This window comes from Chionomys nivalis, chromosome 5, assembly GCF_950005125.1.
Source record: "Chionomys nivalis chromosome 5, mChiNiv1.1, whole genome shotgun sequence".
Taxonomy (NCBI): Eukaryota; Metazoa; Chordata; class Mammalia; order Rodentia; family Cricetidae; genus Chionomys; species Chionomys nivalis.
Genome location: NC_080090.1, coordinates 29,723,260 through 29,743,233, shown reverse-complemented (window position 1 = coordinate 29,743,233; position 19,974 = coordinate 29,723,260). Strand labels below are relative to the sequence as shown.

General features: G+C 40.2%; 1 protein-coding gene across 22 annotated transcripts in view; it reads right to left on the bottom strand.

Annotated features, from left to right (window-relative positions):
* Slmap (sarcolemma associated protein) overlaps positions 1 to 19,974 on the bottom strand; it is a 132,057-nt gene that overhangs the window by 3,528 nt on the left and 108,555 nt on the right. For 13 of the 22 annotated variants that reach the window (XM_057769208.1, XM_057769207.1, XM_057769212.1 and 10 more), the window contains 8 exons: positions 19,222 to 19,302; positions 18,897 to 18,956; positions 13,170 to 13,292; positions 11,961 to 12,035; positions 10,735 to 11,055; positions 9,861 to 9,978; positions 5,037 to 5,208; positions 1,550 to 1,684 (listed from right to left, as the gene is read on the bottom strand). In XM_057769208.1, the coding sequence (XP_057625191.1) occupies positions 1,550 to 1,684; positions 5,037 to 5,208; positions 9,861 to 9,978; positions 10,735 to 11,055; positions 11,961 to 12,035; positions 13,170 to 13,292; positions 18,897 to 18,956; positions 19,222 to 19,302 (1,085 nt within the window). The remainder of the gene's footprint in view (positions 1 to 1,549; positions 1,685 to 5,036; positions 5,209 to 9,860; positions 9,979 to 10,734; positions 11,056 to 11,960; positions 12,036 to 13,169; positions 13,293 to 18,896; positions 18,957 to 19,221; positions 19,303 to 19,974) is intronic. The other 9 variants (XM_057769219.1, XM_057769218.1, XM_057769223.1 and 6 more) reach the window with 1 other exon arrangement.

Sequence of the window (19,974 nt, the reverse complement as noted above, 5' to 3'; positions counted from 1 at the left end):
AGTCAATGCACGTGTCCTGATGAAACATGACAGTCTCAGACAGAGCAGTGACAGCAGTTTATCAAGCAATGCTCTGTTTGACAATATCGTCTTTTTGTTTCACATATGAAGCCCACTAATTGACAGATACGTTCCCATGGCAACAGATAGGGTATATTTTGTTCTTCCATTGAATTCCAATTTCCTTCCAACCAAAATTCTTTCACTTTTGAGACGGTATTCTTTTAAAGCTGAAAAATACATGCTTTGTGATAATGTGAACTTGATGGGGCAAGAGACGTGGCACATGTCTGATAAACAGGCAGCCAAAGCTCACAGCTTTCCTTTATCCTAAATGTATCTGATTTATTTTTAAAGGGGAAAGGAATTATTTGGCTATATAAGCCTATATAATGAAAAAGGTAAATTCATTCTGAAGGTGAACAGTTTTCTACAACTATAAACAGTAACAGCACGGGAAGGGTCATTCTGATCATGCAAGATGTCTTTGTAGGTTAATTTAGCAAGACGTGGACTGAAACTCTATAGTCAGGTATGAACTAACACAAAAGAAAAGGTATCAAATCATTATGATCTGATTTTAGAAGACTTCTATATTCTGTGCATTAAGAAATAAATGCAATCCACTTCTGTTTAGCATAAACGCTTCGAATTCTAAAGGGCTCCTACCTAACCAGCAATCCTTTGTTGCCTAAAACTTGAAACTTTAGTAAGCAAAGGACAGTTGGACACAACTCATGAGCATTCTGTGAAAACTACATAACTGGATGGCCATGCAACGAAACTCGTCTGCACGTGTGCTGCAAGTCAGGCAGCACAGGAAGCATGTGGCTCACGTGCACTGCAGTGTCCAGCTGCGAGAGGTGGAGTGAGCCTCAGAGCACAGCCAACCACAGCGAACATTGTCAGTTAGGGCCCACAAAGGCAACGATCACCACAAACAACAGGACATTTATTTAGTATGACTTCACCTTAAAGACCTTTCTTCCCAGGGAGAAACAAGTGTTATCAAACTAAACTGACAGCTGAATGTGTCCGCCAGCCCCCATCTCTCTCTCAAACAGAAACTAGAGAGTTCTACATCGATTTATCAATTACTGATAGATAGATGCCAAATAAACAGAAAGCTTTTAGGAATGGACATTACTAGTAGAAAAATGAAAACTGTTCTAAAGCTCTGCTTTCTGAGACAACCTAAGCCTAAGGCCCAGCGTGTACCATGTCTCCTAGATGGCCTTGGGTGGAGAGAAACAAGTCAGGTGATATTCAGTGACAAATTCAGACTCGTTTGGCTAAACCAGATGGGTTTTCTAAGTTTCACTGATACTTATTTTCCACCAAGCAGGAACCAAGCTTTTCTGGGGGTGTAAGTTAGAGGGGTTCGTACTTAAAAAGAAAGAAATCCCGTGACACAACAGTTCTATCACAGAGATCCATAAGGAGAAGCTGACTTCTTCTGTACCCAGATCATAGTGAAGGCTTCTGACAGACATGGTCAGCCTCTGACGCTCCTCCCGATGGAAGCTGGGCTGTGGTGGCAAACACTTACATTATTTCCTTTCTCTCGCAGCAGCTTCAGGTTGTCTTTACACTGTTTGAGTTCATCTGTGATTGATTGCTTTTCCTGCTCAGTCATTTCAAACTTCAACTTCAGTTCTGAGAGGACAGTCTGTGTCTTTTCATACTAAAGGCAAAGAAGAAAAGAGTGTGCAGGCTTGACTTAAAATGGTATGGACTGCAGTTCTAGTCAGGTGTACACCGGGCCCTGTCTAATGACTCTACACACCAGAGTCCAGCCCTTCTGTGTCAAGAAGGGAAGTCCCTAGTACTCACAGTACGAAATTTTTAATGCTGGCTTAACTCTATGTAATGATTTTCTTGCCCTGGTGTTAAAATCAAAGAACAGAACATACCGTGTTGTCATCTGCTTATAATATAAAAGGTCACTTCTTCCATCAAGTGAGAAGAGGGAAAGCTGAAATTTTTTTCTTTGAGCAGAAGATGAACAGGTAGATACAAATCCTAATTAATGGCAGTGTTAGGTCTAAATGTATTTTCTGGTAATTAAAGGGAAGCCGCATTAGCCGAGGTGGTTTTTTTTTTTTTTTTTTTTTTTTTTTTTTTTTTTTTTTTTACCTAAAAACATTCCCGGAACAGCCCTGGGAAATACACTAGAAAATGAACCAAAGACTAAAATTCACAGGCTTTGTTTGTGACAGCTTTTTTCAGTTGATGTGAGGGTCTGTGAATTTCTCCCAGAAGGTAAAAGGTTACTGGGAGGCAGTCAAGGAAAAGTCAGTGATTCTAGGCTAACTTCTGCACCTTAGAATGCAATCAGTTCTCAGTGATTGTAAATCAGTTCCCAACAGTGCTAATAAAGGATAAGTCAAAGGTGCTTTGTCAACCAAACGTTTCCTCTCCTTCCCTTTCCACCATTTTTACATCCAGACAGCCCCCTGCATCGTCTCTCCAATTCAGGAGGGTGAAGCAGCAGCACAGGAAAGCAGTGCAGTCACGGGACACTGCTGCTTACCTCAGGCACAGCAGTGCATGGGGAGGACGCTGGCCCTGCAGGAAGACAGGGAGCCAAACACCAACCCAACCCTGTGTCAGGCTTTTCAGGGCAGAGGTAGATGTTCAATGTTTTATGTGTGTGCTGGTTGGTTGGTTGGTTGGTTTCTTTGAGACAGAATCTATGCAGCTCCGCTGGCACCAACTCAAGACCTATCTCAGCTTTCTAAGTGTGCAGATTGCAAGTATTTGCTACACACTGGTTGAACTCTTGGATCATAGATATTCTCACTAAATTAAAATATATAGATGCTTTATAAAATCAAATATAAAGATGATATACAATTCTTTTCTTTAACTTTTGAGATTTTTCATGCTTTTTCTTTGGAGTCATTTATATTAAAATTACCATAGATAAAGCTTTAACAAGCAGAACAAAGGTCACCTTCTGCAGTCTTAGCTTTTTTTACACCTTGCTTGGACATCACTTCTGTTCCCTCTTGCTTTTTAACTTTGAAGTAACCAGTGAGCTTGGTCTTAAGAGAGAAATACGACATATTACCAACACCTGTGACTCTTCTTCACAAAAAAATAATCATACGTAGGGTTGCTCAGATTACAACAGTTTAACCTCTTATAGCACTGAAGACACATGATCAGGATTTTTGAGTACAGTAAGCATGATTCCAAGAGAGAAAGGAGAGCAAAGCAAAATGTTGAAAAGAAGTAAGTATACATTACTAAAAAGTAATAATGTATTTGTAGTATATTACAGAGATAAAAACCTCATTAAAATCCTTTTACTTACAGATTAGTATCCAATATGTTGACAGAAGGACAAACAGAGCAATTTCACATTACAAGGAAATATGATGACTATACATCATTTCACAATGAAAAACAATGAACAAGAAAATAGGAAAGAACATACTAACAAGCTCAGATATATTTTCAAATATGCTGCATTTAATGCAATCCAAAGACTAGCAACACTTGAGATGCCGTGACAACATGCCACTGCCATTTGTGAAACAGTTAAAGCATTTGGCATTGATTATTCAGTAACTGAGAGCAGGCAAACAAATAATGCAACAAATGGCTAATGTATTCATAATAACATACAATAGAATAATCTTCCCACCACAAATTCTTCCCAAATATTGAAAGAATTATGGCACATGGACTGGAAGGGCACAACGTGCTTACAGTATTAAATATTAGGATATTTACTTTGGCAAAAAATTTGTGTTTCAACCAAATGAGGATGCTTCTAAAATACGCATCCTTAACCAGGTAAAGCAGAACATTTTAAAGTCAGTGTGTCTACATGAGCATAAAACTTTTGCAGCTTTATTCCTTCAGAAACAAGCACAGAGACAGAAGAACAATAATTTCCAAACTCAGAATGCTCCAGGGAAAGTGCAGAGAGAAACTCACATTTTATTTCCTAAAAACAACTTTTAAAAAATTCATTTTAAAAGACAAGACCTATCTTTCACTTTCTTCTATCTCATGAAGAATCTTGCCTGTCAGCAAGCCTCCAGCTGGAGCTTCCTGATGAGCAGACAGGCTTTATCAACCCGAGCTGGTCAGGCGTCAGTGCAGGAAGGCCAGCAGGAGCAAACACAACTTTTACTGCCCCTTGGTCAGCTTTACTTATCCTGTTCAGAACGACCTGGGGTGGGTCCCTTCCAAAGTCAACCTTTTACCATCATTAACACGATTATTCCACAAGTTAATGGAATTGAGGTATAAGCAAAATCACATGAAAACGTAAGTGTGTATATTTGTGAACATCAAGAGAAAGTAGGGGGTGGGATATACAGTGCCACAGAACAGGCATTTGGCTGTCTGTATATAGGTGAATTTTAAGTAATTTTTTTCTTCTTGTTTGTTTTCTGACATGGATCTGATGCAGCTTAAGCTATTCTCAAACGCAACCTTGAACTCCTGATTTTCCTGCTCTACCTCCCCAGTGCTGGGACTGTAGGTGTCCATCACCTTGCCCATCTGTATATATATATATATATATATGTGTGTGTGTGTGTGTGTAACCCAACAAAGCCTTGAACTCATTGCTACCCCTTGCCTCAGCCCCCAGGCGCTGGAACGACAAGCACGAGTCACCGTCTTAGCCACTTTCCCAGGAGCATACAGCTCCAGCTACGATGCTGTCCTAGACTGCAGTTTGCCTTCCAAAAGAATGCTTCATTTGTTATTGCACACTCTTTGATACTTAAATAGAGCAAGCGATCTGCTATAAAGGGTCTCTCATGTCAGTCAACAGAGAAAAGTTAAAAACTAGCTCTTATGTCTGTATGTGTGAGAGCAAACACTAGATCAATTCTCTCGATAGGGATCGTGACGCACAGCTAGTAAACACCAGGCTGGGTGGGATGCTCCAAGTGTCAACTGTCAGGTAATGTGCTTTCTGCTTTTCTTTATTTCTAAGTAGCATGGATATCTGATTTGCCTTTGGCTTTAAGTCCAACCACAATGGGGCTGAGCGCGTCTTTTCGCTTTACCTCTTTCTGAACATCCTTTGCTTGGTTTTCAGCCTTACTGAGAAGAGTTTTTAAGTCAGCTGAGTCACGAAGATGTTGCTCTTTCAAGGATCCCACTTGGTTCTCGAGCTCTTTCCTGGTCATCTGCAGGATGCTGAGGTCACTCGTGAGCTCCAGACTCTGCTTGTGAGAACTGCAACATAAACACAGACAGTCATTCACGGCGGACACGACACAGAGAAGCCCAGGATCGCAGCATTTCACTAGGTGGAAGGGAGTGTATTTCACAGCAGAAAAAAATGGTACAAAAAAGTAAGACAATTTCAGTAAGGAAAAGGCATTAAGACACTTAAAAAAAAATCCCTTGAAGTTTAAAGCTGTATCCTTTCAAATATACATAAAAGTAGAAATTTTATAAATAGAAGAAATGACTAATTTTTTTTTTGTTTTGTTTTTGTTTTTGTTTTTCGAGACAGGGTTTCTCTGTGGTTTTGGAGCCTGTCCTGGAACTAGCTCTTGTAGACCAGGCTGGTCTCGAACTCACAGAGATCCGCCTGCCTCTGCCTCCCGAGTGCTGGGATTAAAGGCGTGTGCCACCAATTATACTTTGGGAGTTTTCTTTGTTTTTGCTTCATTTTCTTGCTTTGAGACAGGGTCATACTATTTAGCTTTGGCTGGCCTGGACCTTCCTTTGTAGACCAGGTGGGTCTTGAACTCGAAGAGATCTGCCTGCCTTTGTCTCCCAAATGCTGGGATTAAGGATATGGCACCCCCATGTCTGGTCCTAATTACATACTTTAGCATACCAAATTATCTTTACAAATTGTATTATAAATGCATATTTCAACTATGTTACAAGAGTAAATACTCAAAAAGAGAATGGGGTCAGAAACCTGAAGCTTAGGCATCATTGCTAACTCACACAAACCTGCTCAAATGAAAAGTGCCAACACATGGGGAAACTGGGAGGGGAACCTGAATTGTGGACTGTGGACCTGGTCACTTAGCTGGAACCCCTTATTCTCTGAAGAAACATCTCCCGAGCTCTCAGATGTGCATAATCAGCAAATATCAAAGGGGGGGGGGGACTCTGTGTCTACTTGTGTCAAACATCCACCTCCGTTCTGCCTGTTTTATGTCATCGTGACACAATCTAGACTCATCTGGGAAGAGGGAGCCTTAGTTGAGGAATGGCCCTGCCAGACTGGCTTGTGGGTACGCTTGTGGGGTATTTTCTTGATTGATGATTGATGTGGGAGGGCTCAGTCCACGTGAGTGGTGCCACCCTTGAGCAAGTGGTCCTGGGTTGTACAAGAAAAAGCCAATAAGCATTGATCCTCCTTGGCCTATTATTCTTCAGTTCCTGCCTCCAGGTTCCTACTCTGACTTCCTTCAGAGATGGTCTGTGACCCGAGAGTTACAAGGCCCTTTCCTCTCCAAGGTGTTTTGGGCATGGTGTTTTATCACAGCAACAGAAACCCTAACTAAGACAACATCTGAAGCTATTTTCTAGCTTTAATTACATGATTATTTTTATAATTTGCTACTAAAAATAATGTACACATGAGGAAAGTAACTTGATATGAATGAACATCAATGCCTTTTTCAGAAACTGGGTAGAGCATGGGGTTAACATGACCAAGACTCTGGATTCAATCTTCAGTATGAAAAATAGTAATAATCCCTTGTTTTCAATTCTTTGATAACAGTGAGAAAAAAAAGATTTGTCTGGCTTAGAGAAAAGTTAGCTCCCACAAGCAGTTAAATAATAAGATCTTAGGGTTGGAGAGATGACACTTGTTGCTCTTCCAGAGGCCCTGTGTTTGAGCCTTTGCATCCACACTGCAGTTCACAACCATCTGTAACTACAGTTCCAGGGGCTACGTTGTACTCTTTTGGCTTCTACAGGCAATGCATGCACATGGTGCACATGAACACAGGCAACAAAACACCCACACACAAAAAACATCTTTTTATATGTCAGATTTTCAAAGTTATATCTTTCAGAACGGAACTTAATCACATCCAATACTACAAAGAACTACAGAGCATTTATTTCACTCTGTTAATACAATGGGTGGATTTTGTGTGTTTTGTTTTTTTTGTTTTGTTTTTTTTTTTTTTTTTTTGAGCCAGGGTTTCTCTGTGGCTTTGGAGCCTGTCCTGGAACTCTCTCCGCAGACCAGGCTGGCCTTGAACTTACAGAGATCTGCCTACCTCTGCTTCCAGGGTGTTGGGATTAAAGGCGTGCCACCACCACCTGGCAAGGGGAAGATTGTTTTTATTTATTTATTTATTTATTTATTTATTTATTTATTTATTTATTTTGTTTTTTTGAGACAGGGTTTCTCTGTGGTTTTGGAACCTGTCCTGGAACTAGCTCTTGTAGACCAGGCTGGTCTCGAACTCACAGAGATCCGCCTGCCTCTGCCTCCCAAGTGCTGGGATTAAAGGCATGCGCCACCACCGCCCAGCAAGGGGAAGATTCTTAAGGATGGGTCTGATAGTTAGAGAAGCTTAGCAAATAAATTTAGAGTACTTGGGCAGAAATGTTCAGGAAATTGAATTAATATATCTTATGTACTTTATGTGAGTGTAACAGATGACTAAAATAATAATATGTATTGATACAGTGTACCTTTCTAGAACCCAATGTTTTGTTTTGGTTGGTTTGTGAGATGGGTGTCTCACAAGGGATTCTCCCTGCCTTAGCATCCCACACAGTTGGTTCTCCAGGCAAGCAGCAAATACCCAATTGGAGCCTAACATTTGAAGTCATAGGCTTCTACTCACATGCAATCTGTAAATGTTATTTTTAACATTTAAACAACATTAACATAATTTAAAAAGAATAGTTCTTTAACAGTCTGCTAGATTTCAGTTAATCACATCTCAAAAATGAGAGATTAGAAGGTTCAGAATCTTTAAAATATCAATACTTAAAAAACAAGAACTATTAAGTAACACAAACTAGACTGGGTGTGGTGACACACAACTGAAACCCTAGGACTGAGGAAGCTAAAACAGGCTCTCAGATTCAAGCCCAACCTGGGCTACCTAAGGAAATTCTGTCTCAAAACAAACAAACAAACAATAAAAATACCAAACTAAATAAATTCACCTAAAAAACTAATACGTTGTAAACGTAAAGAACTCGAATATCTGCACGATTGATTTACAGGGAGGCTGAGGCAGAAGGACTGCGGTGGACAGCCTGGCCACACAGAAAAGTCCCAGGCCAGTAGAGACTACAATATAAAAGAAACAAAACAACAACAACAACAACAACAACAACAACAAGAAGCTGGGTGCAGTAGTCAATGCCTATAGTCATAACACTTGGTAGACTAAAACCAAAGTTAGGAGTTTAGGGCTATCCTTGACTACATAGCAGGTTCAGCGTTAGCGTGGGCTACATGAGAGCCTACTTCAAAGTACTAACAAATAAACAAAACCAACCTCTTTACATGTGCTGCCACACAGGTAATCAATACCTACACATGTAAGCATATGTGTACATACGGTGGGCCTTTACTTTGTTCTTTTCCTATTTTAGGCATTGCTTTGACTAACTTTCATGTTACAAGTAAACATTTGTTTTATTAATTATCACCATATTCAAAATGTAATATACACAAAATACATGAAAGAATTGAGCAAAATAATGACATTAGAAAGGAAAATTCAGTTGCTGAAGAGATGGCTCAATGGTTAAGAGCGCTTGCTGGTGTTCCAGAGGACCCAGGTTTGGGTCCCAGCCCCTCATGACAGCTCACAGCCACTCCAGATCCAGGAAGTGACTATAGTGCTATAGACTCCAGTACTACATACATGCGCAGGTACGCTTACTTATATACAGGCAAAACACATACATACATAAAATAAAAATATATAAAATCTTTAAAAAGAGAGAAGATCAAAGTGCTTTACGGATCCTTACGCTGAGGTTTTGCAGCATTACAATGAGGTGCTGTAGAGAATAAACCAGCAGATCTAGTTCCTTCGGACATTTCCTTACTGATGTTGGAGGGGTGAGGAGTAGAGATAAGGCTACCAAAGTGTGGAGCTAAAAAGGACACTGAACTGCTGGTCCTCTGGCCCCTGTCTCCCAAGTAGTGCTGGGATCACGGGGTGTGCCACCATATAGATTAGTTCCTGTGTGTCCTATGTATATGTATCAAGATATGTGTTGTACGTATGTTTGTACATGTATATGAACAGTGTATGCATCTATTCCTGCATAAGGGCAGATCAAAATCAGTTTGGACGTCTTCTAGAGACAAGGTCTTATTGAACCTGGAGCTTTCTTTTTCGGCTAGACAGGCTCAGCAAGCTATGGGTCCAATGTTATTCTCTCGAAATCTCTCTATCATCTCCCTCCCTTAAGCTAGGAATAGAACCCATAGCCTCAAGTCCTCTAGAAGTCTGCTACATTCCAAGTCACAGCCTGTGTGATTAGAAGCTAAATTTATCCCTCTTGAGATAAATTCTTTGTTATAGATCACTGATCTCACTAAAGATCAGTGGAGGGAAAGAACAGCCATTTTACATGTGAAATGTACTGTCATTTTGTTAACTGGGAAACTTCTGGTTATTGGATCTGTGCTTGTGAGGAATGGTACAGTAGGGCCTCTAACTGGATCTGAATTCGAGGGTATTCTAAAGGAGCATGCTTACAGGAGACGGTGGTAAAATGGAATGAAACGATGTAATACCTACTATGTTTAATTTGTCAAATAACCAGTTTGGCTGAACATTTGACTCCAAAATATCTAAGTATCAAAATTTAATTTTCATAAAAATTAAAAACAAATATTTTTAAGTTAAAGGGAAATTCTTACATACTTGTGCAATTCTTTTTCTTGCCGCTGCAGTTCTGATGACAACAAAACATTTTCCTTTTTTAGAGAATGGCATTCAGTTTCTAGTACATTCCATTCCTTTTTCAACTTCTCTAGTTCACCTAAAAGAGCCACAAAACGTATTTGTTAATATAGAAACCAAAAAACACTGTATTCAAGGAGACAGAGTAACACTTCAGAGAACACATTTCCCCTCTTAAGAGCAGGTGGGTTTTTACAGGGCAGTCTTTGATCCCTGTCACTCTGCTTCTATAGCTCAAAGAGATGCCATCACCTTAAAAAACAGTGTTTCTTTTCCTACTTCACTGTGTTTGTTCGTTTGTTTGTTTATGGGCTAGGAGATCACTGTGTAGCTCAGACTGGCTGGGAAGGCTCTGTGTAGACCAGGATGGCCGCAAACTCACATTTACCACCTGCCTCTGCCTCCTGAGCAATGGCATTACGTGTTCCACTATGCCTGCCTGCTTCATTGTTTTAAGACAATGTTAATGTTTGCCTGTTTTTGTCATACACTTTCAGGATATAACCCAGGCAGGCTTTAAACTTTCTACTTTAAAGTTTCTACTTTCCTAGGTGCTGGGATTATAGGTGTATACCATTATTATGACATATACTTCTCAATAGCATTATAAAGAATTAATAGTATGTACCTGTAAAAATACACTTATCACAGAACCTGTAGACCTGCCCAATGTACCTACAGCCCTAGCACAGGAGCCCTGGCTTACACAGTTACCTTCTAGCAAAGAAATCACTGCTACCATGAGTTGTGGGCTGGGAAAACATGGACAAAGGGCCACCCCCTCCTATTCCTTGAAAGCAAGAGTTAGGAGCTTTATGCCTAAGCACTTACTCACCTTGCAACCTTGTTGCCTCCTCTCTCTGCTGGTCTTCACACTGCTGACATCTAAGCTGGAAACTGTTCTGTAAACTGGTGATTTCTAGCTCATATTCTGATGCTGTTTTCCTCCAGCTCTCAAGTTCCGCTCTCACCTTCTTAAGCTCTTCTTGTAAGGAAGCAAAGTCAGTGTCCCGCTCAGAAGCAGCCTTTGCTGCTGCTTGATGAAGGAGCAAAATCTCATCTTGGGCATTAAGCAATTTATCTCTTGTGCTGGAGATTTCAGTGTCCTTTTCCTCTTGGAGATTCTCCATATCCACATGCAACCTCTGTAGCTGGACTGTAAAAGTGTATTATCTGTATTATCTATCTTTTCTGAGGTCACAGAATTAAGAACAAAACTACAACACAGTACAGGACACAGCTAGTATGCAGCCTGTCAGAGCTGTTTGATGAAATTACACAAGCAACTTATGTTAGACACATAAAATATCCAAAATACAGATGCAAATGGGGAAGGCTAAAAGCTAATTTTTTTTTTTTTTTTGGATTTTTCGAGACAGGGTTTCTCCGTAGCTTTTGGTTCCTGTCCTGGAACTAGCTCTTGTAGACCAGGCTGGCCTCGAACTCACAGAGATCCGCCTGCCTCTGCCTCCCTCCTCTGCTGGGATTAAAGGCGTGCGCCACCACCGCCCGGCACTAAAGTAAAATTTATTTTCCCCACAGAGATGAGGATGAGACTTATGTTAATATTTTGGTATTTATTCTCTTTGTTTTTCCATATAGATAGAAAACAAACATTAAGTAGAAAGGGATGCATATGTATGTTTGTATGTAAGATATATTTTTCTATCCTCTTGCTGATGAAAATATTTTGGGTGAGGGAGTGAGACAAAGTTTTATTTAGCTAAGGCAAACCTCAAATTCATTATGTAGCTGAGGTGGGTCTTGAACTCATGACCTTGCTGCCTCATATCTTGAGTACCAATATCACAGGCATGCACCACCACAGTTAGCATCACCCCTGCCTTTATGACTCCAGAGTAAAAACAATGGGTTCCTGGGACAATCCCTTCCTTTTTCTCCTTTAAAGGAAAATTGTCCAGAAGCCCAGTATGACGGTTTCTAGGGAAGAACCAGAGCCATGACAACTGAGATTCTCCGCAATCTTACTTTCCTTCCTTTTCAATCACTGAACCCTAGGATAACCATAGCCATCTCCTGCAGTCTCGGGATACCCCATACCTTGGAGAACCTGTATTTGTTTAGCAGATTCTTCAACTTGATTTCGATAGGCTTTACGTTCTTCTTCCAAAAGAGCTAAAAAGCAAAAACAAAAACAAAAAAAGAGCATCTAATATTGTAAGATAATGGAAAGCATTCACAAGTGCACAGCTAGAAATTTCTGAAAGTGTTCATTTTATAGTTTATTGAAACATACAAGAGTTAGGTGATAAGTATTATCAGTATTAGTCATCAAGATTTTGGGAACACAAGACAATAACAAGTAAGGAAAGGAAACAGTCTCAGAAGATTCCGGGTTCTTGGTATTTCAGTTGTTCCTCTGCTCAGGAAAGGCTTCTATGAAACCTAAGGATGCCACAAGAATCCAGGAGATCTTAGGCTCTCCGAGAATTTCCTTGCCAAGGGCAAATACCAGAAGGCTAAGGAAGCATAAGCTCCAGCGTGGTCCCTACTGGCCAATGATTACCAGATACGTGAACCACAAGGAGGAGAAATGACCAAGATGAGAAGATTCTAGTTCTTTTTTCTTCTTCTTTTCTTTTATATTTCGTTTTTGAGGGAGTCTATCTACCCAGGCTGGCATTAAACTTGTGCTCAGCTCGGAAGATTCTACACCTCAAACCTTGCCCACTACCTCACGCTCCACCCCAAAGTGAGCACTACTATTAGGTATGGCTCAACTTATGGGCTTCCCCGTGTCTTGTGCTGCACTGATTGATTGGGCACCTCACATCCAAAAAAAAAAAAAAAAAAAAAAAAAACCTTAAATCTGTAATGCTATGATAAGGGACATTCAGCCTAAAATTACCATGTAATTAACAATGGAGGAGTCCTTTTGTTGGTAAAGCGTTCTTTTTCGTTTTTGTTTTTCTTGTGGGTGGGTGGTGGGGAGTGAGGGGCTGGTGGGGTGGGGTGGAGTATCAAGATAGGGTTTCTCCGTGTAGCCCTGGCTGTCCTGGAATTCACTCTAGACCAGGGTGGTTGGCCTCCAGGCAGCTGAGATTAAAGGCGTGCACTACCACTGCCCCGTTCTCATTTTACCATCTGAAATGGAAGCTTAGAAGGTTGAGTGGATGTCTGAGAACAAGCCTAGCAAAGCCCTGGTTCTGGAGACCCTGCAGTGCCCTCTGGATTCTGAGTTTTGTGACTTCAAATCACACTCTGCTGCTTTCATAGGCCCCCACAGAGTTGCAGAGATCTTGATCTCACCTTGAAGTTCAAAGCATTTTTGTTTACTTGCTCTAGCTAGCTCCTGGGCTTCGAGCAATTCTTTTCGAAGATGCTGAATTTCCTGTTTGGCCTCAGTTTCTGACTGTGCACCCTGCAAGTCATCTGACAAAAACATGTTTATTTTAAAGACAAGTGTTAGTACTGCATTGTAATTTCTATAGTTAAATCCGACATTCTTTTTCATGTTTAGACACACACAGCTAATCACAAGGCACAACTGAGTTAAATAAACTTAGAAGCAAATTAGAGTAAGCTTATTAGTTATTTTTACCTTTAACAACATAGAGTTAACATGGATACCAGTACTATAAAATACAGAAATTAACATATAGTGTGCTGACGTACAGCCCCTGTAAAACTCGAAATTTGGTGAGATAGGCATAACATCCATCAATTTTCAAATTACATTTACTATTACTATTGTTGTTCCTATCTGTGTGTGTGTGTGTGTGTGTGTGTGTGTGTGTGACATGCACGCAGCAGTACATATGTAGAGGTCAGGAGACAACATAAGGAAGTAAGCTCTTCTGCTCCATGGGGGTCCCAGGGCTTGAACTCAGGTCATCAGCCTTGGCAGCAAGTTCCTAATTTACCATGGGAACCTTTTTTCCAGATCCTTCACCATCAATCTTGAAATTTAACATTAAGACAAAAAACTTTACTTGGAACTTAAATAAAAATGGAAAAAGAAAAGATTCTTTAACAAAGAAATGAGGACTAGCAAGGCTCAGTGGGTAGAGGCATTTCTAAACAGACACAAGAATCTCAGTTCAGGGCCGGGTAGTGGTGGCACATGCCTTTAATGCCAGCACTCGGGAGGCAGAGGTAGTTGTATCTCTATGAGTTCGAGACCAGCCTGGTCTACAAGAGCTAGCTAGTTCCAGTACAGGCTCCAAAACTACAGAGAAACCCTGTCCTGAAAAAACAAAAAAACAAAACAAACAAAAAAGAATCTGTGTTCAACCCGGGAATAGCAGGAGGGATAGACTCCCTAAGAGTTGTACTGTTAATCCATATGCATGCCTCTCCCCATTTCATCCCCAACAAACAAATAAACTAAGTAAAAACAAACAACAACAACAAAAACAAAAAAAAACAACTTCTGGATTTTTGGGTTTGCTTCTTTTTGGTGCAGGTGTGTTTTTGTGTGTTGTGTTTGTATTTGTTTTGAAATAGAGCCTCATTTAGTATCCCTGTCTAGTCTGAATCTCAGTATGCAAACTAGGCTGGTATCAGATCTACCTGTCTCTGCCTCCTGAATGCTAGGACTAAAGGTGTACCAGCAAAAAACCAAAAAAAAAAAAAAGTTTAAAAAATATTACAGCAATGTTACTTGTAGAATACAAAACAAAAATGTGTGTATGTTGTATGTGTGTCTGTGTGTATTCAAAGATGTGTGTGTGTTGTATGTGTGTCTGTGTGTATTTAAAGAAGAAGGAGAAGTCATTTGAAGGTGGTATAGTATAGTAGGAGTTGGAAGGAGGGGACGATAACAGGGAAACAAAGTAGTTATAGTTTAATTTTTAAAAATTAAAAAACAGAACCTGTCAACCCCCAAAACACAATAAAAACTAAACTGGATGGATGCTCCATTGTATCTAATTTGTACCCAATTTCACATCACAGCAGATAAACATACTTGCTGAATTATTAACGGATAACACCTCAGCGACTTAACTATAATCCGTTTACTCCAGCACAACATCTCAAGTATGCACTTTCCTAACCTTCCCTTCTAGTCACTTTGCTGTTCATCTTTGTTGTATTAAAACCTACAGTGGGCTGAAAGGTGACTCAGCAGCTAAAATACAAGATGGTATGTATCAAACCACACAAACACAAACCAGAGTATTTGGTCACAGAAGTAGTACTACTACTACTGACTAAAGTCTTTACAATACAAACAAATGACCACATTCAAACTGATCACACAGTCAGTGTGCAAATCCTCCTGTAAACAACCAGGAGCCGCTTTGTATCAAAGACTAATGAGAAATCTTTTTGTGCTAAGGTTGACTAAGCATCTGTTTTGCACAAGGTCTGCTGGAAAAAGTGTTTTATTAGTTTAGTTTGCCGTGTTTAAGCCCACTCTCACGATGCCTTACTTTTTTTTTTTTTTTTTCTAAAAAAAGGAATTTTTTAATCAATCTGCTTCACAACCTAGGGAAAATCTGGTGATGAGCATTAGTTGAAAATAATAAGAAAAGGGTAAATGCAAGCCTTCTACAGTCTAACTTATTTTCTTTATCTTTTCTTTTATAGGCTGAGTCTGATAATTTACCCTCCTGTCCTTTAAGAGGGAATTCCAAGTTGTGTGTGGTAGTGCACCCCTATAATCCCAGCATTCAGAAAGATGGGGGTACTGCAAGCTTGAGAAACTTCTCAACTCTCAGTACCCCACACCATGACAGAAAATTCTGACAGCTACTGCACCTAATTATATAGATTACAAACCATACCCACACATAATAAAGCACAATTTAAATGTTTCTAGTAAGTTACAGGGAATAAGTCACTTTAGGAATATACAAAACACTTACAAAGGAAAAATACTAATCACCATTTGAAGTAATGGTGATGATTTCTGGTCACTCTGATAGGCCCTCCCGCTCCCAGTCAAGCACGTGATGACTCAACTCTCTCTATGTGCACGAGTGCTTCTCCTCCATGTGTCCATTCATACCACATTCACACCTGGTGCCCAGAGGACTCACAAGGCTACTGGGTCTCCTCAAACCAGTTATGAATAGTTGTAAACCACTATGTGGGTGCTGGGAGCAAAACTTGAGTCCTCCAGCGCAACAAGTGCTCTTAACCACTGGGCCATTGCTCTAGTCTGTTAACATTCTGTTCTTAAAAAATGAGATGGGAGGTGGTGGTGCATGCCTTTAATCCAGCACTTGGGAGGTTAGAGGTGGGCGGATCTCTGTGAGTTCGAGGCCAGCCTGGTCTACAGAGAGATAGTTTCAGGACAGACTCCAAAGCTACACAGAGAAACCCTGTCTCAAAAAACAAAAACAAAAACAAACAAAAAAAATTAAGTTGCAGGGCACTGGAGAGATGGCTCAGCATTCAGAGTGGACCAAAGTTTAGCTCCAAGCACCTACAACAGGCAGCTTACCCCTCCTGTGGCTCCACCCCCACGGAACTGGATAACCTCTTCTAGCCTCCACAGGTCCCTGCACTCGAGTTCACTTACCCACATACATATTTAATTAAAAATAAATCAAAAATAACTTTAAAAAATCAAGTTGTAAAATCTTTCTATTTATTGAGAGGCAGATGGGCCTCTAAATTTGCTACAGAATTGAAGATTTGAGTTCCTTATTCTCCTGCCTGCCCAAATCTTGATATCACAAGCAGCTTCAAAATCTTTGAACAGCTATTGTTAAAAATACTATTTCAGGGGGCTGGAGAGATGGCTCAGAGGTTAAGAGCACTGGCTGCTCTTCCAGAGGTCCTGAGTTCAATTCCCAGCAACCACATGGTGGCTCACAACCATCTGTACTGAGATCTAGCGGCCTCCTCTGGCGTGTGGGCATACATGGAGGCAGAATGTTGTATACATAATAAATAAATCAATCTTTAAAAAAATACTATTTCATTAACAAAAATTAACAATCATGCAGAAATGTAAGGAGAGAGGGAGGAAGAGGGGATGAAAGGAGAGAGAGACAGAGAACTAGTGTGTGTGAGTGCATGTGTGCATATATGTACATGTTCATGCATGAGAATGTGCATGGTGTATGGATATATATGTGTTCATATACGTGTATACATGTTTGGATACATGCATGCACACATGTATGCGTATTTGTGAATATAAAGACCAGAAGTCAATGTCGGGGGCCTTCCTCTATCTATACATACACATAATTAGAAATAAATTAAAATAAATAAAAAACATTAATAACAGTTGAATATAATTAACACAATCATAATGCTACTTAAAAATCCAGATTTAGCTGACAAAAATATTTAAGGCTTTATGAGCATACAAGACCATATAAACTGCAACCTTTGTGAGTGCTTATTACTTAAATTTCCTTATTTTTTCTCTGCCCAGTACCAGCTCTTTTGCCTCTCTGTTTAACAGAGCTCCCCTTCCCAGGGCCAGCTTGTTTGTTTACTTGTTTATTTGTTTTGCATGCAGAGAATCTTAAAACCCAGGACCTTGAGCTGCTGAATGACCTCATTCCTTTTTTCCAGTATCAATAACCTCTTATATAATAATATTTTTGTATTTCTATAAGATTTATAAACTGTGCAAACATTCATTCATTTTAATTACTATGACATGAAAACAATCATGCCTTCTCACCCAAGAGTCGCCTAGTACAGATAAGTAAGCAAAGGGAACTCATCATACTGAAGGACACATTGGCTGCCTGGGTTAGCAATCCTCAGGAACTTCCCTGGATTATGGAATTCAGTCAAAACTGGTTCCAGGGGCCATGTGATTTCCAGTGTCCATGGAGAAAGAAAGTAAGGATGTCCAGATGAAAGAACACTGGGAGAACCTGAGTCACTCGGATTCCCTCTCTTGTCATGGTTACACAAATAGCAAACAACAGAGTCATGCAAGGTAAACTAGGCCTCCTTCCCCACTATCTCAAAATCCAGAGCCTGGGCTATGAGGCCCTTCAGGTTCCCACTATAACAATAGGCACGTGTCCACAAAACCTTCTCCAGCTACCGCTGCTGTTCTGCTCCCAGAGAGCTTCCTGACTGGTGCTGGTTCACCACTGCCCACATACGCATCCACTGGACTGAAACGCTGTGGAAAGTGAGCAACGAAAACCAGTACACGCTCAGGACGATAGGTTTATCAATAAGCCCTCCCCCAAGACACTTTATTTTTAAATACTATGTAAATCATCGATATTTCCTATCCACTCTATTCTAAGACTAACTACCAAGAAATAAACATCCTTCCTTTTTGGGGTGGGACATGTTAGCAAGGTTCACCACAGCATCTCAGCCCAGTGAGAAAGGGAGACCCTCCTCTCTGAGGTTGACGCCTACCTGGTCACCCAATCACTCAGTCCTCAGCCCTGAAACCACACGCATGCAGGCTGCACTACACAGACTATGCAGGTCGCACTCATGTATTCCTATGTGCACACATAACAGCAACAAGTAAAGGAAAAGATGACATGAATGAGAGAGAATGGGTGGAGCATGGAAGGAGGTGGAGAAGAGAGACAGGAAAATAACAAAACTGCAAAAGAAAAACAAATTCTTACTTCCAAATTTCTCAAAGAGTCTTAAGAACTAGATAATTACTGGGAAATGAGGAAGACCAGCAAAGTTTGAAATTTAAGGACATCTACTACAATTTGACAGCAGAAAGGATATATAATTCCTTCTAACCAGCTAAGAGCTTTAACTTATCCTAATTATGTGAAAAATGTGAATACGTTTCTATTAGAAACACAAGGGAAAACACAAACACAACTGCATTTCAGACTCAACCACTCACTGCTGTGTCTTTAATGACTCAAGTTATCCTGCAATTTAAATGTGTATATGTATCTTTTAGCAAGCATCGAGCACCGACACTTTAAATTTTAATTCCTCCTATTTTAGACAGTTTTAAATCAGTAAACTAAAATGAAAAGCTGCACACCTATATAAAACAGAATTTGTGACAAAAGGTGAGTCTAAAATCCGGGTTTAAAATGTTGTGAAAACACATTAAAGTACCTTTTAAAAGAGACACTTTAGCAAGGGGTTCATTTAGGTCTTGCTCATCCATCTGTGCGTCTATATGGGGAGAAAAAGAATCGTAGAATTTTAAAATCTATCAGCAAATTATTATTATCATAATAAATACAAAGTATACATCTTCTATGCTTGGATAGTTGAAACTAGTTTTAACAAAATATCCAGGATTTTATAGTGGGATCTGATAAGTAAAAACAATGCTTTTTTTATTAAAAACAAACTCTGAAGTTTCTATGCACAGTAACCAATAAACCTAAATTGCCAAGAGACTGTTCAGATTGGTAAACACTAGGTTAAAACTCACCTGTAGTGTCGTCACTGCTTTTTTCCTTGCTTGGACTCAGAGTGTCCGATAAATCAGATTCCTTGGCTCTTGCCTGGTTTTCTATTAGGAAAAGCACAAAAGTAAAAATGTTATTATAATTCAACACTTCTATTAAGAAAACTGCTTTCAGTATGAATGCTCAGAATCTATGCAAAAGAATCTATGCTAAAAATCAGTTGAGATCACTGAGTATCCTTGTTCTTCACCTCCCACCCAAAACGCGATGCTGGTTGATTTCTCAGAGTCGCAGCAGATCGTGTTGTGGCTCCTGCCTGCTATGCCGAGGGCTGGGGCTCTTATTTAAGTCTGTCTACTTATCAGCTGGGAACAAAAATGCAGCAAGCTTTGCTACAGTAATCAAGCAAGCACGACAAACGCAGCAAAATTCCCAGGGCAATGAGGACATTGTATGAAGAAGACTGAAGGAAAAGAGAAGCTTAACAGTGCAGAGCCACAAAAATCACCCCAAACTCACAATTATAAAAGTTCCCCTTAACATGAAGAGCCCATTTCTAAAGCAAACACAATGAATGGGAACTACAACAAGAAGGGACGCCTGTTTCAAATGTTCCGGTGGTGTTTTCAAGAGTTAGTCTGGCCGGGCGATGGTGGTGCACGCCTTTAATCCCAGCACTCGGGAGGCAGAGGCAGGCAGATCTCTGTGAGTTCAAGACCAGCCTGTTCTACAGAGCTAGTTCCAGGACAGGCTCCAAAGCCACAGAGAAACCCTGT